Source organism: Jaculus jaculus, chromosome 5 (genome assembly GCF_020740685.1).
Source record: "Jaculus jaculus isolate mJacJac1 chromosome 5, mJacJac1.mat.Y.cur, whole genome shotgun sequence".
Taxonomy (NCBI): Eukaryota; Metazoa; Chordata; class Mammalia; order Rodentia; family Dipodidae; genus Jaculus; species Jaculus jaculus.
The window spans coordinates 60,068,495-60,094,787 of record NC_059106.1 but is presented as its reverse complement, the minus strand read 5'-3'; the positions used below and the strand labels follow the sequence as shown (position 1 = coordinate 60,094,787).

Here is a 26,293-nt window from a genome sequence, read left to right as displayed (position 1 = left end):
CGAACCAGGGTCCTTAGGCTTCACAGGCAAGCGCTTAACCGCTAAGCTATCTCTCCAGCCCTGTTTTTTTGTTTTTAACTATTTCCTTGTCTGCCCCAAATAGCCCAGATAACTGAAGCTGGCAGTCCACATTTCTCTTTGTGCCAGAGCAAATGACAAACAACTGTTTACTAACTTGCTAACAATTAGAGCTGGTTAAAGACATGAAACAGGTGCTGGGGAGATGGATCAACAGTTATAGGTGCTTTCTTGCAAAGTCTGATGGCCCAGGTTCGATTCCCAAAGACGCCGTAAAAGCCAGTTGCATAAGGTACTACATGAGTCTGGAGTTTGTTTGCCGTGACAGGAGGCCCAGCACACCCATTCTCTCCGTCTGCCTCTTTCTGTCTCTCTGCATCAGGATGTAGAGAGAGGTAGGAGGATTGCCGAGAGTTCGAGGTCACCATGAGACTACATAGTGAATTCCAGGTCAGCCTGGGCTAGAGTGAGACCCTACCTCGTGAAACAACAAAATAAATAAATAAGCAATAATTAATAAATAAATATTTTTAAAATATTTAAAAAATAAGCCACGCATGGTGGTGCATGCCTTTAATCCCAGCATTCGGGAGGCAAAGATAGGAGGATTGCCATGAGTTCAAGGCAACCCTGAGACTACCAAGTGAATTCCAGGTCAGCCTGGGCTAGAGCAAGACCCTACCTTGAAAAAAACAAAAATAAATTAAATAAATAAAAATAAGCCAGGCGTGGTGGTGCATGCCTTTAATCCCAGCACTCAGGAGCAGAGGTAGGAGGATTGCCCTGAGTTCAAGGCCACCCTGGGACTACCAACTGAATTGTAGGTCAATCTGGACTAGAGTTAGAGTCTCTCTGCCTAAAAAATAAAAAAACTGGGGCTGGAGAGATGGCTTAGAAGTTAAGGCACTTGCCTGCAAAGCCTAAAGACCCAGGTTCGATTCCCCAGATCCCACGTAAACCAGATGCACATAGTGGTGCATGCATTTGGAGTTCCTTTGCAGTGGCTAGAGGTACTGGTGCACCTATCCCTTCTGTCTCTGTCTCTCTCTTTCTGTCTCTCAAATAAAAAAATAAAAATATGGTTTTTTTTTTTAAAAAATTAAAGATATGAAACAATTACCCAGAGAAGTAGTGGGTTTCCCATTACTGGAAGTGCTCATGTATGAGACTGAGCAAATGTTTTGCCCAGGAGGTTGTTAGAATTGACTGGCCTCTAGGTCACTCTGAACCTGGTAATTCTGTAAATTCTGTGTTATCATGTGTCATCTAGGCAGATCATCTCTTGAATGTATGCCCATAAAGAAAGATGGAATTTTAATGAAAGACTCTGGAAAAATATTTTACAAAGGCTTTTCTGGTCATTTTCATTATAGAAAGAAAAGAAAGATAATCCAAATCGAGGGAATGTAAACCCGCGTAAAATTAAGACGCGTAAGGAAGAGTGGGAGAAAATGAAGATGGGACAAGAATTTGTGGAGTCCAAAGAAAAGCTGGGGCCTTCCGGGTAGGTGGTGGTCTTTGCACTCCCAGTGCCTTTCTTTAAGGGGCTGCGGATAAGGGCAACTCTGGTGGACACCTTTCACATCTCTTGAAATCTGGCTGTGGGGGTTAGGTCAATACTATTATTAATCACCTACTTTTAAGTGCATCCATCTGGTGATGAACAATGCTAAATAAATCAAGAGACCCAGCATTTTAAATGAGGTGACTTGAGTGTTCTGAAAAAAAAAAGTCCATGACATCTAGTGCCCTACTCTACCAGAAACTAGTCTGGCTGAAGGGTCTCAGAGAAGAGGATGGAAAGGGAAGGAAAGTGGTCTTGGGAACCATTTGCCTTCAGAGCATGGTTGAAGGTTGTGCAGGTTGAGGGAGTAGGGAGGGCCAGGCAGGCAAATTTTTTTTCCATTACCAAAGCAACTTTCAGTGAGCCTTTGTCAGTCTTGGGAGAGAGGCTGGCCAAGGGACTGAATGCAGATCTCAGAATCAGTGTGGGAAAGGTTGCTTGGCCACTGTGGAGGCTATATATCTCTACAGGGAAATGGGAGGTGTCAGTCTGACTCCATTTCCCAATACCAAATCACAGTGGAGGTTTAAAGGGGAAAACATTGTTTTAAAGTTTGTTTTGATGGTAATCCTAGTGTCTGACCTTTGTAGATATTTAAGCCAAGATATCCGAACTGCTTGGCATGAGTATCACCTAAACACACTGCATCCTGGCTGTCAGGGAACCATGCCAGCCCATACTAGATGTTGAGGAATGATAAAAGGAAAAATGTCAAGTTGTTCTTACTTTTAGGAATAACTCTACCATGAAAATTATAATTTCTAAAAATCTTGACAGTTCTGACACTTGTTCTTCGTGGACTAAGAGATTTGTTTTGAAAGAGTGATGAAGCCAGATGTGGTGGCTCACACCTTTAATCCCAGCACCCAGGAGGATCACCGTGAGTTCAAGGCCACCCTGAGACTACAGAGTGAATTCCCAGGTCACCCTGGACTACAGCAAGACCCTACCTTGAAAAACAAAAAATACATATAAAATGAGTGATGGGGATGGTAAGAGGGAAAAGGGACCTTCCTTTCTATAGGGAAATCCACTTGAGGGTGCCTTCATTGCCTTCACCACGCAGTAAATGGGCCATTTTGTTCTGTGGTCCCATCCTGTTGCAACAGCCACATGCATAGTTCAAGGACTCTTAAGACAATAATGCCAACTATTGTGTGCACCCTTTTTGGTGGGATGTGTGGTGTGGAGGAATTTGCCTCCCATTTTCTTGTTGTCCAGGAACAAGCTACGTGAACCAATCTCTTTGAACATGCTTGCTGGTGAGCAAGAACTGTGCCAAGCCTCCAGGGTTCCCAGCTTTGGGGATTTTCCACCTCAGAGTATCATTGGATTTGGTTACTTCCCTCCAACTCTGATGTCCCTGGGACCTGGTTTGATGAGTTCTGTAGAACCCCAAAATGGTGGAAAGGAGGCAGGAGGAAGTAGAGCAGGGCAAATTTCACTAGCTGATGCGTGGTGTTTATGCTTGTTTGAAGTTTTGATGTTCACCTTGAGTAGATTCACCCAAGGAGTGCTGAGGGGCAGGTTTGTATGAGGCAAGCCCTAGCACCCCACCTTAAGCAGCAGCTTATTGTACTTCATGAGAGACCTGGCAGAGAAACCACATTGACTGCCATACAGCAACCTGTGTTCATCCTTGGCTTGATTCTACAGTCAACTGCCTCCTTGGCCTCTGAACACCCCAGAGGCTTACTGACCTCAAAAAGCTGGCTGCATGCCAGTCACATGTTTGCAGCTCACCAGCCTGTGAGGGCTTGGCTTCATCCTTTGCCCAAGAAGGTTTTGGGATTCAGGTATAGCTGCACCTAATATTTGGAAAAGCATTAGAAAGAACTGCTGTGTTTGGCAAACCTGTACCAGGAAGAGAACAGGATTTTGATAATCTGGGTTGAATCCTATTACTATAGTCTAGCAGAAATTTCTAGGGAACAAAAATATATATATATGTATACACATACACACACATATATAATTTAATGTTAAATAGTTTTTTTTTCTTCAGAAAACATGGAACACTTCACGAATTTGTGTGTCATCCTTGCGCAGGGGCCATGCTAATCTTCTGTGTCTCATTCCAATTTTAGTATATGTGCTGCTGAAGTGAGCACTTAAATAGATTTTGTATCAATTGCATTTCTATGGGGTTTTTTCAAGGTAGGGTTTCACTGTAGCCCAGGCTAACTTAGAACTCACCCAGTAGTCTCAGGCTGGCCTCAAACTCACAGCAGTCCTGCCTCTCCTTCCCTGGGATTAAAGGCATGCACCACCACACCTGGCTCTATGGTATCTTTTTTTTTTTTTTGGTTTTTCGAGGTAGGGTCTCACTCTGGCCCAGACTGACCTGGAATTCACTATGGAGTCTCAGGGTGGCCTTGAACTCACAGCGATCCTCCTACCTCTGCCTCCCGAGTGCTGGGATTAAAGGCGTGCGCCACCACACCCGGCAATGGTATCTTTTAATAAGAGAAGAGAAAGCCACTTAGGCACTGTATGTTTACATTTCTTTTCGTGTTAGGGCTGGAAGTAGGCTTTTGGGATGACGGTTTTGGCATTGGGCTCATTGTCAGGTACTCGTCGGCCTTGGTGTACCAGAATGGCAGCATTGGCTCCATTGAAAATGTAGATGCAGGCAGCTACCCACCACCACCACAGTCAGACTCTGCCTCTTCACCGTCTCCTTCCTTCTCGGAAGACAATTTACCTCCCCCACCGGTGGAATTCAGGTAAATGGTGGAAGCTTTTTCATCCATGCTAGGTGGTTGAACAAAGCAATAGTTCAAAATCTAGGCCAAGTAGATATTCATGACATCACAAGGACTGATGCCACCTGTAAAAGACCTGCATAATGGGAGGAGAGATGGTGACATCAAAGTAGAAGAGACTAAGCCTGGGCTAGAGCAAGACCCTACCTCTAAAAACCAAAAACAAGCAAACAAGCAAAAATAGAAAGGACTAGTTGGAAAGAAGGGATTCAGTAGAGGGGGATTTAAAGTGGAGAAGGGAGGGTGGTGGGAGAGGATGATGATCATGGTATATTGTGTATGTATTTATGGAAGTTGCCACACTAGTTTAAAAAAAGTCTAGGAGCCAGCATTTGGGAGGCCGAGGTAGGAGGATCACCGTGAGTTCGAGGCCACCCTGAGACTACATACTGAATTCCATCCAGGTCAGTCTGAGCTAGATAGAGACCCTACCTCGAAAAACAAAAAACCAAAAAGTCTAGGCAAGCTGGGCATGGTGGGGAGGCAGAAGTAGGAGGATTGCTATGAGTTCAAGGTCACTCTGAGACTATGTAGTGAATTCTATGTCACCCTGGGCTAGAGAGAGTACCTTGAAAAACCAAAAAAAAAAAAAAAAAAAAAAAAAAAAACTACTACTACTATTAATAAAATAAATAAATCAAGGGCTGGAGAGATGGTTTAGTGGTTAAGCGCTTGCCCGTAAAGCCTAAGTACCCCGATTCAAGGCTCAATTTCCCAGGACACACATGTCTGGAGTTCATTTGCAGTGGCTGGAGGCCCTGGCGTGCCTGTTCTTCTCTGTGCCTCTTTCTCTCTCTGTCTGTCACTGTCAAAGTAAATGAATAAGAATAAACAAAAATAAATAAATCTAGGCCAAGACCACTAAAAATTACTCTAGGCAAAGAATATGTGGGTGCCAGGCATGGTGGCACACACCTTTAATCCCAGCACTCAGGAGGCAGAGGTAGGAGGATCACCATGAGTTGGAGGCCACCCTGAGACTACATATTGAATTCCAGATCAGGCTGACCTAGAGCGAGACCCTACCTCGAAAACAACCCCCCCACCACACAAAAAAAAGAATGTGTAGGTATTGGAAATAGCTAACATTTATCAAGTGTTTGCAAGGTGCCAGGTATTATATTAAGCATTATATGTTACTTCATCCCTACAAGAAGCATTTTGAGGGCTAGAGAGATGGCTTAGCAGTTAAGGCACTTGGCCTGTGAAGCCTAAGGACCCAGGTTCAATTCCCTAGTACCCACATCAGCCAGAAGCACAAGGTGGTACATGTGTCTAGAGTTTGTTTATAATGACTGAAGGCCCTGGTGCACCCATTCTCTCTCACTCTCTGCCTCTCTCTCTCTTCTCTCTGTCAAATAAATAAAATAAAAATATTAAAATAAGAATTATCTTTTTTTGTTTGTTTGTTTGTTTTTTGTTTTTTTGAGGTAGGGTCTCACTCTGGCTCAGGCTGACCTGGAATTCACTATGTAGTCTCAGGGTGGCCTTGAACTCACGGCAATCCTCCTACCTCTGCCTCCCGAGTGCTGGGATTAAAGGCATGCGCCACCACGCCCGGCCCAAAATAAGAATTATCTTGATAGGGACTGTTACTCTCCCCATGTTACAGAAATAATGAGCTGAGCTGGGCATGGTGGCAAACACTTGTGATCCTAGCACTCAGTAGGCAGAGACAGGAGGATCACCACAAGTTTGAGGAGAAACAAGGCTCTGTAACGAGACCCTGTCAGAGGAGAGTCAGAAAGAGACAAGACCAAGGGAAAAGGGTGGGAGATGGGACTTCCAAGTCGGCCCCTTTGGCTATTAGTGTACAGAGGAAGATTGCCTGTAATGGCTGAAAGGCAATCTGTGGATTGTTCAGATTGCATGGCTTTCTGACGCCTGACAGATGAGCCCTTTGAAAGGTGCTCTTTTCTCCTTGGACACTGTTTAATTAGTGACTGAATATGCTGAAGGCCCCTCAGACAGAGACCTAAAACAGCACTCTCCTCCTCTCTTCCCCCTATTCTCGGCCCTTGAAACCACTAATCCCAAATCTCCTTCTGCCTCCAAATCACTTCCTGCTGGTTGCCCTGTCAGATGCAGCTGAAGCCTGAAGGTCTGTGGAAAATTCCAAGATGGATGTTTTTCTAAGAAGGAATAGCTATTAGTGCAGGGTGGATGCAAAGATGGAAAAAGAAAGCCTTCGGCCTCACATGTGGCCTGAGGCCTTGAAGCTGCAGTCCTACTGATCTGATCCCAGAAGTGGAGCCTTCAGAGTTGGTGGCTCACACCTGGAATTCCAGCACTTGGGAGGCTGAGGCACGGTTACAGGCACAATTACAAGTTTGAAGTCACCCTGGGTTATATAGTGAGATCCTATCTCAAGAGGAAGGCAGGGAGGCTAGAGAGATGGCTCAGCTGTTAAGGCCTTTGCCTGCAAAGCCTAATGACCCTGGGTTCAGTTCCCTAGTACCCACATAAAGCCAGATGTACAAAGTGGCGCACACACCTGGAGTGTGTTTGCAGTGGCTGGAGGCCCTGGCATGCACATACTCTTCCTCCCTCTCTCTTTGTAAATATGTAAAAATACTAAAAAGAGAGAAAGATAGGACTGGAGAGATGGCTTAGCGGTTGAGGCACCTGCCTGTGAAGCCTTAGGACCCTTGTTCCATCTCTCTCCAGATGCCACTAAGCCAAACGCCCAAAGGTAGCACAAGGTCATACGTGTGCAGTAGGTGGCGCAAGTGTCTGGAGTTCAATATCAGTGGCTGAGGCCCTGGCGTGCCAATTCTCTCTCTCTCTCTCTGTGTCTCAAAAAAGAGAGGGAGTTAGTGATACATGCATTCCCTATGTCCCATCCCTCATTCCTCAGATGGAGACTTGCCATCTCTCAACTGAAGATGCTGCTGCCTAAACCTGTCTGTGGCCCACTCCACATAGGTTTCCTACCCTTACCAAACCTGGTGAATGTTAATAGCCTGAGAAAGAGAGCCCAGTGAGTGGTTGGAGTTAGAATTTTCATTCTAGTTCTTTTTTAAAAAATATTTTATTATTTGAGACTGCAAGAAAGAAGCAGAAAGAGGGAGGGAGGGAGACAGAGAGAGAATAGGCACATCAGGGCCTGTAGCTGCTGCAAACGAGCTCTAGACACATGTGCCAACTTGTGCATCTGGCTTACATGGGTACTGGGGAATCGAACCTAAGCCCTTTGGCTTTGCAGGCAAGTGCCTTAACCACTAAGCCATCTCTCCAGCCCCTAGTCCTTTTTTAAAATATTTTTTTTATTTATTTGAAAGAGAAAGAGGGGGAGAGAGAGAGAGAATGGGCATGTGAGGGTCTCTACCCACTGCAAATGAACTCCAGATGCGTGTGCCCCCTTGTGCATCTGGCTAATATGGGTCCTGGGGAATTGAACGTAGGTCCTTTGGCTTTGCAGGCAAACGCCTTAGCCACTAGCCACTAAGCCATCCCTCCAGTCCTCCCTGCTTCTTTCTTGTATTCATTCTTAGTCCTGGCTTAACCTGACAGCCACCCATGGGCCATTCCTCTTCAGGAGGTCTTAGGAAGGTGCTGTATCTTGGAGAGCTAAGGTTAAAGGAGACCTAAGAGAGATCTCTGGCAGTATTGCTCAGGTATAGTTTCCCACATTTCTGATTCTGATCCTCTGCTGGTGGGAAGCTCATTGCCCCACTGCTCATTCCTCGTTGGTTTCCTCTGACCTCTACATGTTTCCTTCTGGCTGAGCCAAAGTGAAATGACAGAGTCCTGGTAGAGGTCTTGGTAGAAGAGTCTGAGCTTGTGAGAAGCCTTCCTCTGGGTGGGTGTTTGCATTCTGAGAGTGATAGTAAGTCTTGTCTCTATTTTTCTTTTAGCTACCCGACAGACAACCAAAGAGGATCTGGCTTGGCTGGACCCAAAAGAACCAGTGTGGTCAGCCCAAGCCATCCACCCCCAGCTCCTCCTCTGGGCTCTCCACCAGGCCCCAAACCTGGGTTTGCTCCACCACCTGCCCCTCCTCCTCCACCTCCAATAGGCGTTCCACCTCCACCACCACCTATAGGATTTGGGTCTCCAGGGACCCCTCCACCACCTTCACCTCCATCTTTTCCACCTCATCCAGATTTTGCTGCCCCTCCACCTCCTCCCCCACCACCTGCAGCTGACTACCCAATGCCACCACCTCCCTTATCCCAATCACCAGGAGGTGCTCCTCCGCCTCCCCCTCCCCCTCCCCCTCCAGGGCCTCCCCCTCTGCCCTTCAGTGGCGCTGATGGTCAGCCCGCTGTGTCACCACCGCTTTCTGATGCCACCAAGCCCAAGTCCTCCTTGCCTGCTGTGAGTGATGCCCGCAGTGACCTGCTTTCTGCTATCCGTCAAGGTAAATCCCAGTTGTGGGTGTGGAACCATGTATATATCCTTGTTTTCCTAAAGCTGGGTTGGCAGGGGAAGGAAATCTGTCCCCTCAATGGAGTGTCCAAGAATGGGACTTCAGGCCTGGAGCCAGCAAAGAGATTTCTTTACAGACTCAGCTGAAGTGGGGGAGGTTTGTTTTGTTTTGTTTTTTCGAGGTAGGGTTTTGCTCTAGCCCAGGCTGACTGGAATTCACTATGTAGTCTCAGAGTGGCCTCGAACTCACAGCAGTGCTCCTACTTCTGCCTCCCGAGTGCTGAGATTAAAGGCGTGCCCCCCCACGCCTAGCTAAAGTGGGGATCTTGGAACTCTTGAAAGCGTGTACTTGGTATGCTTTCATTTTTCCCCCCTCTTGGGGAAGGATTCCAAGAGAGAAAACTAAAACCAAGCATCACTGCCCCAGCTGGTAGGCAGTCTTCAGCTGCACCGAGTCGTGCTCTGTCCTCTTCCCTCTTTTCTCCTTGGACCCTATTTCCTTTTTCCTCTTCTTCTCTTTCCCCTTTCTGTCTGCGGTCAGATCTAGTCCCAGTGGGTTATAGCAGTTTGTTCTGTGAGTGACCCTCAGAGGACTTCCTGTTCTAGAGGAGACAGGAGAGCTGCTGAGCCCCGCTACAGGAAGGTGCCGCGGGCAGTCTGAGCACTCTCTGGGTGGGGTGTGTTAGCCACTGTACCCTCAGAAGCTGTTAGTCTGTTTCTTTCTCAGAGGTTCATTCTTTTTCTCTGACCTTTACAATCCTGTCCCCACCGATGGCTACATGGATTGAGACTAGGGGCCTGCCTTCTTAACCCTGCTTCACTCTGCCACCAGGCTTTCAGCTGCGCAGGGTTGAGGAGCAGCGGGAACAAGAGAAGCGTGATGTCGTGGGGAATGACGTGGCTACCATCTTGTCACGTCGCATTGCTGTTGAATACAGCGACTCAGAAGATGACTCCTCTGAGTTTGATGAAGACGACTGGTCGGATTAACTCTGTGCCTGCTGCCCACATTCCTTGTCTCCTTCCTGCCTGTTGATGCCTCCCCTGCCGATCTGATCCTGAGGGGGCGGGCAGAAAAAGAATTTCAAGGGGCCAGAGTCTTCCCTACAGCAACCAAAGATCTACCCAAGTACTTCCTCCAAATCACTATGTATTTCCTTCCCCTGTCGCCTGGCCCATGGGCTCCTGAGGGTCCCATTGCTGGGGCGACTCCTCCTCCCTTCAAGTGACTGTTGCCTATTGAAGGGAAGGCAGAGACCTAAAGCAGACCCCTTTGATTGGGTCTAACTGGAGATGGTGCCTTCCTCGAAGAACCAGTTTCACCTGTGGCCTTCTTCCAAAATCTTTGCACTCAGCCTATTCAAATAATGCTAGCCATCTCCTAGTCTTAAAGCAGTGGGAGTGGCCTGCATAGGCATAGCTGCCCGCTTCTGTGCCCTGAGAGGGCAGAGGAGCCAAGAGTCCCAGCCACACCGCCACAGCCTTTGTCGCACACTCTGCTCTGGGTGGGGCTGCTTTGCTCACCATGTCTCCTCCTCAGGTGCCTTTGTTCCAGGAGGCATGGGACCTCTGTCCAGAAGTGATGCTTTTCTGAAGACTGAGGCTGTTGTTTCTCTGCCAGGCCCCCTCTTAGTGAGCATGGTGTTCAGGTGTCCTTTAAATGACCCTCTCTCACTGCTAGGTGCCTTCAGTCTGCAAGGCCCAGTTTTAACCTCACATATTCCATGACCAAACTAGCCCTGACACCAAGGGACTTGGGCATCTGCTGGCTGTCAGGAGCAGAGCGTAGAGACTTGGAACTGCAGGGCTGGAAGAACAGTGGAATTCCTTGGGTTCTACCTTCTAAGGATGCTGAAGCTTTGAAATGAAAAGTGACTTGCTCAAGGTCACTCAGTTGGATAGTATCAGACTTCTGTTTCCAAGTCACCTGTGCTTTCTGGGACCAAATAATGGGCACCTGCTGGAGTCCGGGCAGAGCAGTTATGGCTCTGTGCTAGTCCAGACCTCCCAGTGCAGGGGTCCCACTGGGCTCAGGGCCTGTGGCAGCCCTGCCAGTGCAGCTCTGACCTTACGGCCTTTCTTACAACCTTTTGTTCTTCCTTCCTATCTGCAGCCAGTCATGTGGCATGGAGCTGTGCTGGGAGACCAAAAGTAGAGAAGGGAGTGGGGCAGGCAGCCTTGACAGGTTCTGTTTTCCGTTCTGCTGCAGCTCCTCCCCCTTTTGTTTCCCCAATTTAAGCATAGGCTCTGCCAGCTGCAGAAACTTCAGTCCCTCAGGCTGGCAGCCGCCGCAGGTACCTGCCTGGGGGGGCCTGGCAGCCGTGAGGAAGGCTGAGAGGCAGAAGGACTCGGGGTCCTCTTTCTGCCCGCCCCCCACTGCACATGGCGATAGTGGCTCCCTCTTTGCTCCCCTTTCCAGAGCTAGTACACAGGTGCTGTTATTGAGGAAAAAACTGGTCAGGTCTGGCCAACAGCAAGGTTTCTTCTCTTCTGCCCCAACTATTGTGTAGCCTCTTACACTGAAATTGGCTTCTCCTGGCTTCTCTGGCTTTCAGAGCCTGAAACAAAGAGAAACAGGATCTGTCTCTACCCAGCACAGCAAATGGTTGTAGTAATTGCCAAAGCCCTCGTAAACCCCTCTGGCTTGAGGAGAGTGTGTAATCACGGGTTCTGCTGCCCGCCCTAGCTGAATGCCTCCCCTCTGCCTCTTCTTGAACTCAAATGTGGGGATAGAGCTGCAGGTGCCAGCAGGCTCTCCTATGGCTACTCCAGAGAGTGTCCTGCCCCCACCGCCACCACACACACAAATGCACTCCCCAGATCCAGTATCTCTGGCACCGGGCTTGGCACCCAGCTCCATGCTGCGCCTGTTTCCCACTCTGCACTTTGGAAGCCAAAGGTGCTTTCATCAGAACCCTAAAATGTCTAGTGAAGGTGCCCGGCTGCAACTCAGCAGTGGTGTGGGAGGCAGGCAGAGAGGGCAGTGGTTCTCCCAAATAGGAGTCCTGGGGCCTAGCCAGGCCAGGGTTTGGGCCTAATGGCTTTGACTAAATTACCCCCATCCTCCTCCTCCTTTCCGGAAAAAGGGGAGCCAGAGCCGCTCGCTCTCATTCTGCGCTGACCTTGAAGGGGGTGGCGTTGGCCTGGCTTCTGGAATGGACAGAGTCCACCAGGAAAGGGCTGGGGGCAGGAGGAGGTGGGGAGGGCCCTGCCTGCGGAAGGTAGGATTAGATCATTAGCTCACTGACCTCCTAGGGTTTCGATGTGCTGTGTTCTCATCCTACAGCTGGTTTGGTAATGATCTGCAAGTCCCGGAGAGCCACAGCACAGCTCTGCCTGACGCTCTCATTAAAATCTATGCAGCCAAGCTCAGTGCTTTGTAGCAGCCGGCCTTGCGAAGCTCCTCAGCTCGGGGGGCTGGGGACCCAGTCAGCTGAGAGGCCCTCTGGGCTCTACTTATGCATATGTGCACCAAAAAAATAAAAGGGGGGCTTCTTTAAACCCAAAGCCCTTTAAGATGATAAAGGACCCGGTGCAGGTAGGCGTGTGTTTGTGGAATACTGTAATTGTAGAATGCAAAGTTCGGTGGTTATTTAAACTGGGCCAAGGCTGGTAAAAGTATGAAATGGTGACCCATAAGGACTCTTAAGAGCTGAAGCCAAGAAACCACCTCCCTTCCTGGACTGCCTAGCCCAGGGGACCTGCCCCCATTCCTGTGGCCCAGGGGCCCAGCTTGCAGTCGGCAATGTCAGAAGTGACTTGTGGCTTTGCTTGGTCGTGAGATGATTTCATTCCAAGGGAGCAGGCGAAGGGGGTGGGCAGCCATCCCTTGGAGGCTTAGAGCAGCTGGCCCAAGCTCCTGCTTGCCTGCAGTGGAAGCTCGAGCGCCCTCAGAAACGACCCTGGCCAATGTCACCGCAGAGCTGAGGCGGTGTTGTCAGGGCTAATGTGAAATCTCTTCCCGTGGCGCCGATCCTCCGACTCTGCAGCGCCAGCTTGGACAGATTGAGGTCTCTGTGGCTTTAGTGACCCTGCTTAAGCATTCCCACCGTGTCCCTGCACTGCACGAGGACTGCTTTCTGCCACCGCCCCTCACCTGACCTCAGGGCCTGGGGAGGGAATCTGTGCACCAGGGCAGGCACTCCTACTCAGGAGAGATGTCAGCCTTCCTGGGGGGCATCCAGCTTTGAGTTCTGCCAGTGCCCAGCCATCCTGGGACCAGGTGTCCCACAGAGACATGCCTCCTCTTGTGCTTCCTGCCACACTCACCTTAATAGGGCCTCAGTGAAGGCCAGGGAACAATTCTGGTACTGTATTAACTTGATTCAGTTAATTCACTTGAGAAACTAACCAATTTTTACTTTCTGTCTAGAATGATGTACTCGTAGGAGAGTAAGCTGTAATGCTCCCAAAGTGCCTTGTTTTCTCTGATATAAATATATTTATAAGGACATGTTCCAGTGGGTTTTGGGGTGTGTTTTCCACATTAGGATTTTGAGAGTGAATAATGTAGTGGGGATACCATCTGAAAATAAGCCCCTTTCCCCACAGGCTGGGGAAGGGGCTCTTCAGCTGAAGATCTGAGCAGTGGGGTTAAACCAAACCTCTAAAGTGGCCCTTTCCTCTTCTGCTCTACTCTCATGCTTTTAGAAGGACATCCTTTGATTTTTTTTTTTTTTTAATAAGGTCTCATAGCCCAGGCCAGCCTCAAACTTGCTATGGAGCCAAAGCTAGCCTTGAACTTTTGATCCGCCTGCCTCAGCCTCCCTAGTACAGGGATTTTATGCATACCACACTCAGCTGGGACAACCAGTGCTTGAGAGCCCTATGGCTCCTGGTCTAATTTGCCTCCCTCCCAGGCGTGTGTATGTGTATGCCCCATGTATATCCCAGTGACCTGAAGATTCCATGTAACTATTTTATGTATAAACATGAATACTTACTTAAATGCTAGTGTTTTCATTAATTTGATAAACTCTTCATAGCTACTCAGTCTCCTGGGTGTGTGTGTGTGTGTTATGGAAGAAGACATTAGAAAAGGCAACACTGATAGTCACAGGCCATAATGGAGCCTGAGGATGGTCTTGAAGCGCAGGAGGCCTTTGCCTGTAGCTGTAAATTGAGGGACCAGTGGCCCAGGATCCCCCTCTGTGAGGAAGGCTCTTGCCAGCCCAGGAGGACCACATCTCCTTGCACCCTGCAGGAGAGGAGCTGAATGCTGATGCCGCCTTCCAACATCTGGCCGGCATCTTGTCTGCCTAGCAGACCCAAGCAACGTACCTTAAATAGAACCGCTTTACAATGGAATCCGATAAAAGGTTTAGGCTGCTGCACGCCCCCCTCTCCTGCCTGCCTGCCTTCCTGCCTGCCTGCCTGGGGAAAGGGGGGGGGGGTTGCTGGGTTTACATTGTAACCCAAAGGAATTGACCGACCCAGGAAGCAACGGTTGTTGGCAGCACAGCTGCTGCGGGTGGCCGTCCCTCGGGGTAATTTATGAGCAAGACACCTAGTTCCGGGTCCCGCGGACACAGCCGGGCGGCCCCAGGAGACTGGCTGGAGCAGGGCCGGTGACTCCGCGGGTCACCACGCCTGCTGCTGGAAGAGACAGTCACCCACTGGCGTCCCAGGAGAGGAGGCCGAAGTTCTGAATTGTCAGCAAGTGCTGCGCCAGGCGCTCTGAGCTCATCGCCGAGGTGGGCGCGGGCCGGGCCGGCGCGCCCTGCAGCCCCCCGCGCCGCCGCCGCCGCCCGCGCGGGCCCGTGTGTAGTCAGCACTTGGCGGCCCGAGCCGGCCGCGCGGTGACGGACAGGCAGCCAGACGCCCGCCCGCCCTGGCAGCAGACAAGATGGTGTCGGAGCCGCCCTTGCGAGGAGGGAAGGAATGCGGTTCTGGGAAGCCGGAGGGCTGAGCTTCCTTCTGCTGCCGCCGCCGCCGGGGAGCGCTGACCCTGGGCCCGGCGGCTCGCTTGGCCGCTCGGAGCGCATCCTGGGAAGAATGAGCCTTTGCCGGGCGCCCGCTACCTGCCGCGGGCTACGCAGGCTTCGTGTTGATCACTTGCGCCCCCCCCCCCCATTTCCCACAAGAGAAAAGGGTTTTGTAGGTTGAGCCGGGCCGCCTCCGCTCAAGTAGCTGGCCTGGAACAGCCCACACCCTGTCAGCCGCGCCGTGTGCACGGTAAATGACGGGGGCCAGGCTGCATGGGGTCCTGAGGGTGCCAGGCCACGTGCGAGGTGGCAGCTCGTATCCGCCGCACCCGCAGCGCCCAGTTTTACAGGTACAGTGACGAGGTGAGTTATTTCTGCCCTTTGAGGCAAAGGAACCTTGTCTGAGGACCTAATCATCCTTGACCTTTGCAGGGGAAGGAATCGGCATCCTTGACTACTTGGGAACAAAGTGGGCTTCCTAAGTAGGGGCCGGCCTCCATGCAGGCGCGCCCTGCGAGCACGCGTTCGTTCGCGTACGCTTCCCTGCATTTTCCACAGGTGTGAGCGGCACGCAAGGATCTAGATCCCGGCCCGGAAATAAGTGCGCATAGTGTGTGCAGCCCCCTGCCCTTGCACAAACAAGGACACAAGTCAGCAAACAGTTACAGGAACAGACATAATTGCAGGCACATCTGACAGTCCTCCCAAGCCACGTTCGGGCTCTCTGCCTCGGCCAGTTGCTCACTGCCCTCTCCTGGCCACCAGGGCAACCTGGCACCATTTCCTGGGGTTGTGCTTGCGGCCGGTAGCAGCCTGCTCCAGCCTAGGTCAGGGATTCGTGGGAGCTTTGTCGGGTGCTCCTAGGCCTTCAGCCCTAGGGGATGGACCACCAAAGGGCATTCTTGAAGCTTTAAGGATTGCATGTATGTACCCTTTACCATTCCAAGGAGTCTCTTAGGGTAGAATTGTCAGTCCTGTGGTTTCAGGAAGACAGGTTAGATTGGAGGCATGTGGTCCCGCAAAGCCTCCCACTAAAGCAGGCAGCCACCCGTGCCCTGCCTAAGGAGCTACGCGTACATGTGCTGGCACTCTCACATGCCCTGCACGAGGGCAGGCCCGCCGGTGGTGAGTCAGAGGTTAGCTCCCCTAGTTCCTACCTGCCGCTTTCTGTCTGGGCCTGGCTGCAACCCCTCCACTCTGGTGTCTCACCGTCTTAGCAGCTGCCACTGCTCCTCTTTGTGCGTTGAGAAAATCCCTAAACAATTCCATGGACTCCTCAGAACAGGCCTGGAAGGATTACCAACATACCACACGCCTTTCATTCCTATTTCACAACTGAGGAAGGGCAGCACAGAAAGGCATAGCAACTTGCCTCATTCACACAGCAGGCTGGCAGCACATATGGAAATAAAAATCTTTTCAATACTCCAGAGAACACAGCACCTTGTGTAGGCTGGGGCCCAGAGCCAATGGGACTGGAGCTCGAAGGTGGTAAAGCCAGAGGCTCTGCTCTTTGTTCTGGGAACACAAGCAGGGTCCCTGTGGTGCCTGAAGACTTAAGAAAGAGCCCCCCCAGGAGGACTCAAGCCTGGGCATTCGGCATGGGAGCTGGGAAAAGGCAACTTGGAGTCTGGGTGGGCGGCATCATGTCCTACTGGCGTCAGTAGACTGGGTAAACCAGCTTCTTTCATGCAAAGCCAAAGCCAGGCCAAAGGGGTTTCTCCCTAGCTTACAGTCACTTGCTAGCTTGTTCATCAAAGTATGGGACACACAGCGGTGCGTACATGCGTGCCTGGACCCCATGTCTGTGCACTCGCCTGAGGATGTTTGCATGCCTACAAGTACTGTTAGGAGGCTGTTCATGGGTATTTGGAGCAGTTAAGGATTTTTGTTGTGGTTTTGTTTTGTTTTGTTTTGTTTTTGAGGTACAGTCTCACTAGTCCAGGCTGACCTGGAATTCACTATGTTGTCCTAGGCTGGCCTCAAACTCACGTTAGTCCTCTTATGTCTGCCTCCTGAGGGCTGGGATTAAAGGTGTGCACCGCCACATCCATGTTCTGTTGTTGTGTTTTGGTTTTTTGTTTTTTTTAAGTTTTATTTATGTATTAGAGAGAGAGATAGAATGGGCGTGCCAGGGCCTCCAGCTGCTGCAAATGAACTGCAGACACATGTACCACCTTGTGTCTTATATGGGTCCTGGGGAATCAAATCTGACTCCTTTGGCTTTGCAGGCAAGTGCCTTAACTGCTAAGCTATCTCTCCAGCCCGGTTTTTCAGTTTTTTCAAGGTAGGGTCTCACTCTAGTCCAGGCTGACCTGGAACTCACTATTGTAGTCTCAGGGTGGCCTTGAACTCACAGTGATCCTCCTACCTCTGCTTCCCAAGTGCTGGGATTAAAGGCGTGCACTACCGTGACTGGCTCTTGTTTTGTTTTTTAAAATTTTTTATATTTTATTTGAGAGAGGAAGAGAGAAAGAGGCATAGAGAGAGAATGGGCATGCCAGGGCCTCTATCTGCTGCAAACAAACTCCAGATGCCTGCACCACTTTGGGCATCTGACTTTATGTGGGTCCTGGGGAATTGAACCTGGGTCCTTAGGCTTTGCAAGCAAGCATCTTAACTGCTAAACCATCTTTCCAGCTCCTGGTTTGCTTTTGTTCTTATTTGTTTGTTCATTTGTTTTGTGTTTTGGTTTTTGTTTTTTTGAGGTAGCATCTCACTCTAGCTCAGGCTGACCTGGAATGTAGTCTCAGGGTGGCCTCAAACTCTCAGCATTTCTCCTACCTCTGCTTCCCAAGTGCTGGGATTAAAGGTGTGTGCCACCATACCTGGCCAGCCCCTGTTATTTACATATAATATATGATTTATTTATTTGAGAAAGAGAGAATGAGAGAATGGGCTGGCGTGCCAGGGCCTCTAGCCACTGCAAACAATCCTGGACACATGCACCAACATGTGCATCTGGCTTATGTAAGTAGTGGGGAATTAAATGTGGGTCCTTAGGCTTTGCAGGCAAGCGCCTTAGCCCCTAAGCCATCTTTCCAGCCCGTTTTTGTTTTTTGTTTTCTTTCTTTCGAGTCAGGGTCTCACTCTAGCCCATGCTGACCTGGAACTCACTTTGTAGCCCCATACTGTCCTCAAACTCATGGCAATCCTTCTACCTCAGCCTCCCAAGTGCTGGAACTAAAGCTCTGGTGGGTTTTGTTTGTATGTCACTCTATCCCAGATTGGTCTGGAGCTTACTCTGTAACCCAAGCTGGTCTTAAACTTCTGTGGATCCTCCTGCCTCAGCTTCCCAAGCACTAGGATTACAGGCATAAGCCACCATGCCTGTATTCACTCATTCATTTATTTATGTATTTATTACAGAGGGAGAAAGAAAGCACGAGAGACAACGGACATGCTAGGGCCTCTAGCCACTGCAAAGGAACTCCAGACGTATGTGCCACCTTGTGTATCTGGCTCTACAGGAGTCCTGGGGACTAGAACCTGGGTCTGTAGGCTTTGCAAGCCAATGCTTTAACCACTAAGCCATCTCTTCAGCCCTGCCTGGCTTTTTTTTTTTTTTTTTTTTTTGAGGTAGGGTCTCACTCTGGTCCAGGCTGACCTGGAATTAACTCTATCATCTCAGGGTGTCCTTGAACTCATGGCAATCCTACCTCTGCCTCCCGAGTGCTGGGATTAAAGGCGTGCGCCACCACACCCGGCTACCTGCCTGGCTTTTTTGTTTGGATTTTGGACAGAGGACTGAGCCCAAGACCTGGCCACACTTCCAGCCCCTGTGTGTGTGTGTGTGTATGTATATATAAATGTCTGAATGTCTTGACAGTCCACTGCTTGCATGCATACTAAACATGTGCACTGAGTATACTTGGTGTGCAGACCTGGGTGGAACATGCCTCAGACACCAGTAGTGAGTGTTGAAGTGTGCATGCAGGAATGGCTTCCTGAAGTCAGGCATGGTGACACTCATCTTTAATCCTAGCACTCAGGAGGCAAAGGTAAGAGGATTGCCAAGAGTTCAAGGCAGAAGACTACAAAATGAATTCAAAGTCAGCCGGGGCTACAGCATGACCCCACCTTGAAAAAAAAAAAAAAGGGAATGGCTTCATGTGACAATACATGCAAATTACAAAATTGCCCTCATGATAAAATATGATTCTAAGCTGGGAGGCAGAGGTAGGAGGATTACTATGTGTTCAAGACCAGCCTGAGACTACAGTGTGTAGTCCAGCTCTAGCAAGACCCTACCTCAAAAAAACAAGAAAAGGCACTCGGGAGGCAGAGGTAGGAGGATCACCGAGAGTTCAAGGCCACCCTGAGACTCCATGGCGAATTCCAGGTCAGCCTGAACCAGAGTGAGACCCTACCTCGAAAAAGAAAAAAAAAGAAAAGAAAAAAGAAAAAACAAGAAAAGGGCTGGAGAGATGGCTTAGCGGTTAAGCGCTTGCCTGTGAAGCCTAAGGACCCCGGTTCGAGGCTCGGTTCCCCAGGTCCCATGTTAGCCAGATGCACAAGGGGGCACACGCGTCTGGAGTTCGTTTGCAGAGGCTGGAAGCCCTGGCGCGCCCATTCTCTCTCTCTCCCTCTATCTGTCTTTCTCTCTGTGTCTGTCACTCTCAAATAAATAAATAATTTAAAAAAAAGAAAAATCTATATATATATATGTATATATATTGTTTATATATACACACAGAGATGATTCTAGTGCTGCTCCCCTCACCCTAGTAAGCAGGGTGCCCTGGCTGGCTACAGCCAGGCCCTGGGCTCTCAGCACTCCCACCTTCACCCCTGACATGCACACTATTCCCTTGACCCAGCGTGCTTGGCCAGTTTGCAGCCTCTTGCCTCCAGCTCCCATGAAGGCCTGCAGCAAAGTCAGGGGGCTGGAGGCTAATTAGTGAGGGGGTTAATCAGGGATCTGGGGACCCCGGGGGAGGTGGGAACTGAAGGTAGCCATGAGAGTTGGCAGGAGCTGTCAGTTATGAGGCATAAGAAAAGGGCGGGGATGCCTACCGGCGTTCAAATGCAGAGATTGGCCAGTGGACTCATGATTGCTCAGTATGGGTGTCAGCAGGGAGCGCACGCGCATGTGTGTGTGTGTGTGTGTGCACGCACACACCATATATGTAAATATGCTCCTGCACACCGTTGTGTTTACATGCCATGGATGCCACCTGTATACACACAGACAGGTTGGTATCTGTATGTTTATAGGTGTGCAGTGCTGTGCAAATGGGTTTGCTTATGCAAACATGTCTAGACCCACGTGGTCATGCATGCATACACGGGGAAGCCTTATGCACATATGTTCAAAGTCACATACACTGAAGAGTCTTTCCCAGCATGTGTTCATGTGCACGCAGACTTGATGAGGCTTGTGCTCGTGTGTGCAGAGACGTGTTTGTGTGTACACAACTGCTTGCACTAGCGCACTAGTGTGCAGCTGCATCTGGCACATGCACACCTGCGTGTGTCTTCTCTAGGCACCCGGTCCCCCACATGTGTGCCTGCATATGCCTATGCGCATGGACCTAGATCTTGGCGTGGAAGGAGCTGCAGGATGAGGGGCTGGGGGAGGATGGGCTCCAGGCTGCGAGAGGGAGTCTGACAGACGAGCCTTGCTGCAGCCCCTGGCCCCGGGAGCCTGTTTTCCAGCCTGCGGAAGCTGTGAGCCTGTGAACTCATCTTATATTAATAGCTCCTGTCTCCTCACTTATTGCAGGGAGAGGCGGTCATGGCCCTGGCAGGGTGTAGCACTCAAGGCTGTCCCCTCAGCACCACCACCTCCCACCCAGGACCAGGGCCCAGCCCTGCAGGAAGGGACCTTCCTCCTAGGCTGTGTAGCTGGGTAGAATCATGCATGGCTGTTGGAAAACTGGCAGAGGCTGAGTGACTGGAAGGCTTAGCTACCCCTCCCCAAATAGACACACACACACACACACACACACACACAAACACACACACACACACACACACTGGAAAGCTCTAGGCTAAGTACCAGAGAAGTCTGAGGCATAGGAGACTCAGTTTGAGAGCATTCAGGGGCTCTCTTTTGAGGGAAAAGACATGACTCTCTCACATGCCCGCGACCCAAAATGAAGCTGAGTTGTCAGGAGTTCTTGGTCTGAGAAGAGTCATGACTTTGTCTTCAGAAGCCTGTAGTTCTGAGGAAAGACAAAAAAAGAAAAAAATCTATTTTCAAGGGATTGAAGGGATATAGACCTTCTCCCAGGGACCTTCGTTGGAGATGGAATGCAGTCCTACCTTCATGAAGCCCTCTCTGAGGGGAGTGCAAGCCTTCGCTAGACGCCGTGACTCAGGGGAGCTGAATGAGGTGTGCTGTGTGAATTACTTCTCCATGGACATAGCCGGAGGGTAGGTCTTCCTGAGGCAAGTGTGCAGTGGGACACAGGGGAGAACCAGAGGCCTGTCTGCGGAACCCCTGGAGGAGGACCCCCAGTCAGCCCACCACAGCACAGGCTCCCCTGAATACCTCAGACCCATGGCACATGGCCTCCAGACCCAGCAAGTGAGCCAACACAGACCCTCCTTGAAGATCTGAGGGGTCGAGAAGCACCTGGGTAAGGAACTCCTCAAGACGCAGGGGAGGCAGCAAGAAGACCCCTTCCTACACAGCCTCTCTGTAGATCTAGGTGTAACCTGGTGACCCCCAGCTTCTCCCCAACATAGGCACAGGCCCTCCTATCCCATGTTCCTGACTAGCTCTTTCTGAGATACTCCCAAATCCCACATCCTGAGATAGGAAACAAACAGATTTGATTGGAGATGACCTGGGTTTAAATCTCAGCTCAGGGCTGGAGGGATGGCTTAGTGGTTAAGGTGCTTGCCTGCAAAGCCAAAGGGCCCAGGTTCAAGGTTCAATTCCCCAGGACGCATGTAAGCCAGATGCAGAAGGTGATGCATACATTTGCAGCAGCTGGAGGTCCTGGTATACCTCTTCTCTCTCTCTCTCTCAATCTCTCTCTCTCAAATTAAAAAAAAAAAAAAAAAAAAAAAAAAAACTCAGTTCAAGTGACTTTCCCCCCTCCCTTTGGTTTTTCGAGGTAAGGTCTCACTCTAGCCCAGGCTGACCTGAAATTCATTATGTAATCTCAGGGTGGCCTCGAACTCAGTGATCCTCCTACCTCTGCCTCCCAAGTACTGGGATTAAAGGAGTATGCCACAACTTTTGGCCTGACATTTTAGGTCAGTCCCTCTTATTTTTAATGTTTTATTAAGTTATTTATTTATTTATTTAAGAGAGCCCATTCTCTCTTTGTGTCTCTGAATCTCTCTCTCTCTCTCTCTCTCTCTCTCTCTCTCTCTCTCTTTTTACAAATAAATAAAAATTTAAAAAATTATACCTAGGGGGCTGGAGAGATGGCTTAGCAGTTAAGCGCTTGCCTGTGAAGCCTAAGGACCCTGGTTCAAGGCTCGATTTCCCAGAACCCACGTTAGCCAAATGCACAAGTGGCGCACATGTCTGGAGTTCCTTTGCAGTGGCTAGAGGCCCTGGCGTGCCCATTCTCTATCTATCTATCTACCTCTTTCTCTCTCTGTCTGTCGCTCTCAAACAAATAAATAAAAAACAAAAATTTTTTTTTAAAAAATTATACCTAGGGGCTGGAGAGATGGCTTAGCAGTTAAGATGCTTGCCTACAAAGCCAAAGGACCCAGTTTTGATTCCCCAGAACCCACATAAGCCAGATGCACAAGGTGGCACATGCATATGGAGTTCATTTGCAGGGGCTGGAGGCCCTGGCTCACCCATTCTCTCTATCTATCTGCCGCTTTCTCTCTGTCTCTCAAATAAATAAATAAAATACTTTTAAAAGATTATAGCGGGGGACTGGAGAGATGGCTTAGCAGTTAAGTGCTTGCTTGTGAAGCCTAAGGACCCCGGTTCAGGGCTCGATTCCCCAGGACCCACGTTAGCCAGATGCACAAGGGGCACACGCGTCTGGAGTTCATTCGCAGTGGCCGGAGGCCCTGGCGTGCCCATTCTCTCTCTCTCTCTCTCTCTCTCTCTCTCTCTCTCTCTGTCTCTCTCAAATAAATAAACAAAAAAATTTAAAAAAATTATAGCCGGCGTGGTAGCACATGCCATTAATGCCAGCATTCAGGAGGCAGAGGTAGAAGGATTGCCATGATTTTGAGGCTACCCTGAGACTACATAATGAATTCCAGGTTAGCATGAGCTAGAGTGAGACTCTTACCTCGAAAAAATATTTTTAAAAAAAATCTCAGGGGCTGGAGAAATGGCTTAATAGTAAAAAGCACTTGCCTACAAAGCCAAAGGACCCAGGTTTGATTCCTCAGGACCCACATATGCCAGATGCACAAGGTGGCACATGCACATGGAGTTTGTTTGCAGAAGCTGGAGACCCTGGTGCACCTCTCTCTCAAATAAAAATAAGAGCCAGGCGTGGTGGCACATGCCTTTAATCCCAGCACTCAGGAGGTAGGAGGATCACCATGAGTTCAAGGCCACCCTGAGATTACACAGTAAATTCTGGGTCAGCCTGAGCTAAAGTGAGACCCTACCTTGAAAAGCCACAATAAATAAATAAATAAAAATAAAAATAAAATGTTCGAGGCCACCCTGAGATTACAGAGTGAATTCCAGGTCAGCTTGAGCTAAAGTGAGACCCTACCTCAAAACACCAAAAAAAAAAAGTCTGGAGGACCCAGGACCAATTCCCCAGTATCCACGTAAGCCAGATGCACAAGGTAGTGCATGCATCTGGAATTTGTTTGCAGTGGTTGGATGCCCTGGCGCACCCATTTTTTTTCTCTCTCTCTCAAATAAATAAATACAAATAACAAATATTAAAGAAAAAAAAAAAAACTCAGGCAGGGCCTGGTGACACATGCCTTTAATCTCAGCACTTAGAAGGCAGAGTTAGGAAAATCACCATGAGTTCCAGGCGAGCCTGGGACTACAGAGTGAGTTCTAAATCAGCCCGGGCTAGAATGAGATCCAAAGTAAAAAAAAATAAATAAATAAAATAAAAAAGTATAAACAAAAATAGACTTAAGATTTTTCAAAAAATGCCAGTCATGGTGGCACACGCCTTTAATCCCAGCACTCGGGAGGCAGAGGTAGGAGAATCGCTATGAGTTTGAAGCCACCCTGAGACTATATAGTGAATTCCAGGTCAGCCTGGGCGACAGTGAGACCCTACCTCAGAACAAACAAACAAACAAAAAAGTGTATGGGCACTTACTCCAGGGCCTCCTGCCTCTGTAAATGAACTCCAGACACATGTGCCACTTTGTGTATCTGGCTTTATGTGGGTACTGGGGAATCAAACCCTGCCTGGTCAGCAGGCTTTACAAGCAAGAACCTTTTTTGTTTTTTAAGATTTATTTTTATTTATTTATTAGAGGGGGGATGGGCACGCTAGGGCCTCCAGCCACTGCAAACCAATTCCAGACACATGCATCACCATGTGCCTCTGGCTCATGTGGACCTGGAGAATCGAACCTGGCTCCTTAGGCTTTGCAAACATGCACCTTAACTGCTAAGCCATCTCTCCCCTTCTTTTCTTTTCTTTTCTTTCTTTTTCTTTTCTTTTTTTTTTTCACTTGGTCTTAGCCAAAAGGCAGGGAAGCAATTGTTTGTTATTAGAGGTAGGGTTTCATTCTAGCTCAGGCTGACCTGGAATTCAAGATGTAGTCTCAGGGTGATCTTGAATTTGTGGCAATCCTCCTACCTCTGCCTCCCAAGTGCTGGGATTAAAGGCGTGCACCACCATGCCCAGCTACTTCTTTTCCTTTCCTTTTCTTTTTCTGAGGTAGGGTCACACTCTAGCCCTTGCTGGCCTGGAACTCATAGCGATCCTACTACCTCTGCCTTCTGAGGGCTGAGATTAAGGGTGTGTTCCACCATGCCCAGCTATTTATTTATGGTTTGTTTTTTTTTTTAAATGAGAGAGAGTGAAATAGAGAATTGGCACAACAGGGTCTCCAGCCACTGCAATAGAACTCCAGCCACATGCACCACTTTGTGCCCATGCATGACCTTGCACATACATCATGTGCATCTGGCTTACGTGGGATCTGGGGAATCAAACATGGGTTCTCAGGCTTCTCAGGCAGGCTCTTTAACCAGTAAGCCATCTCCCCAGCCCTATTTATGCTTTTAAGATAGAGTATCATGTAGCCCATGCTGACCTTGAATTTGCTGTGACTGTCTTTGAGATCCTCCTGCCTGATATTCCAGGGGCTGGGATTACAAGTGTGCACCACATTTGTTTTTTAATTTTTAAAAATAATTTCATTTATTTATGTGAGAGACAAAGAGGCAGACACAGAGAGAGTATGTGTGAGTATGGGTGTGCCAGGGCCTCTTACCCCTGCAAACTCTAGACACATGCTCCACTTTGTGCATCTGGCTTGATACGGGTACTGGGGAATTGAACCTGGGTCTTCAGGTTTTGCAAGTAAGTGCCTTTAACTGCTGAGCCACCTCTCCAGCCCCCACACCTAGGTTTGTGTGTGTGTGTGTTTGGCTATTGTTGAGGATTGAACCCAGGGCCTTGCTAACACTCTACTAATGATCTATACCCTTAGGTTTTTAGAGATCGAGTCTTGCTATGTATCTCAGGCTGGTGCTGAACTCACTATGTAGCTGAGGCTGACTTAAGAACTCACAATCCTCCTGCCTCTGCCTCCCCAAACTGGGGATTACAGCTGCACACTACAGCACAATACTTCCTTTTGAGTCACCCCACAACTGAGCTTGCTCTTAACTTATATAATAGGGGTCTTCCTTCCTGAGGTCCCAAACTCAGTCCTTACTGCACACACTTGCAGCTCCTCACCTGTGTATGGGAAAGAATGACCCACAAGTACAAGACCCCATCTGACCACCTCCCAAATGTGGGCCACTGGCTCTGAAGATAGAAGTCAAGGTCTAGAAGGTTCCAAGCCCCACGATTGGGAAAAAGGGAAATGAGAAGTCACGTCTCAAGAGACAGAACACAGATTCTGGAAACAGATGTTCCCAGTTTGAATCTTGGAAACCATTTTCTACATATATGACTTTGAGCCCATCACTCTCAGTTTCTTCATTTGTAAAATGAAGATACTGTTACCTGTGCCAGGGACACGTGTTAGATGTGGGGAGGGAGCGGATGCAGTACTTTAGCACAATGCGGGGCCCACAGGAAGGAAGAGGCTGTTATTATAAAGGAAACGTATGCGTGGGGAGTATATTCACGACAGAGCCTCAAACTGCCTGCTGTGGGAGGATGTGGGTATTCTCACCCTAATAAGAGCCCAGTACCCTGTCTCTAGGGGGTGAGGTCCTTGCCAGGTGTGCCCAAATCTCATCAGAGGGGCACTGACATCCTAGGAGGTCAGCCACACTCCACAACATGTTTCCAGTGCCCCCCCCAAGTGTCTCCAGATTCATCACAGGCCCCTCCAGCCTAGCCTGACTACAGGTCTCTCTCTTACACACACACACACACACACACACACACACTTATCACAAAATCATTTTTTATTGAGTAGGGTTGGAGACAGGTACAAGGGATGCACTGGGAGCCATACCCCGGTTGGCAGAGGAGTGGGGTGTTGGCTTTTACCCCGCCTCCTCTAGGGCACCTCAGGGGAAGGCCTGGCCCCCAGGCCATGGCCCT

At 49.4% G+C, this 26,293-nt stretch overlaps 1 protein-coding gene and 1 non-coding gene across 3 annotated transcripts in view; one reads left to right on the top strand and one right to left on the bottom strand.

The window, feature by feature from the left end:
- Positions 1 to 13,710, top strand: part of Wasf2 (WASP family member 2) — a 98,802-nt gene extending 85,092 nt beyond the window's left edge. For both annotated transcript variants that reach the window (XM_045149408.1, XM_045149407.1), the window contains exons 6-9: positions 1,392 to 1,522; positions 4,153 to 4,308; positions 8,205 to 8,710; positions 9,551 to 13,710. In XM_045149408.1, coding sequence (XP_045005343.1) covers positions 1,392 to 1,522; positions 4,153 to 4,308; positions 8,205 to 8,710; positions 9,551 to 9,708 — 951 coding nt within the window. In that variant the 3' untranslated portion in view covers positions 9,709 to 13,710. The remainder of the gene's footprint in view (positions 1 to 1,391; positions 1,523 to 4,152; positions 4,309 to 8,204; positions 8,711 to 9,550) is intronic.
- Positions 3,587 to 3,693, bottom strand: LOC123461102. The gene has a single exon (XR_006637420.1). It is a non-coding gene; the product is annotated as a U6 spliceosomal RNA (small nuclear RNA).
- Positions 13,711 to 26,293: the final 12,583 nt, after the last annotated feature.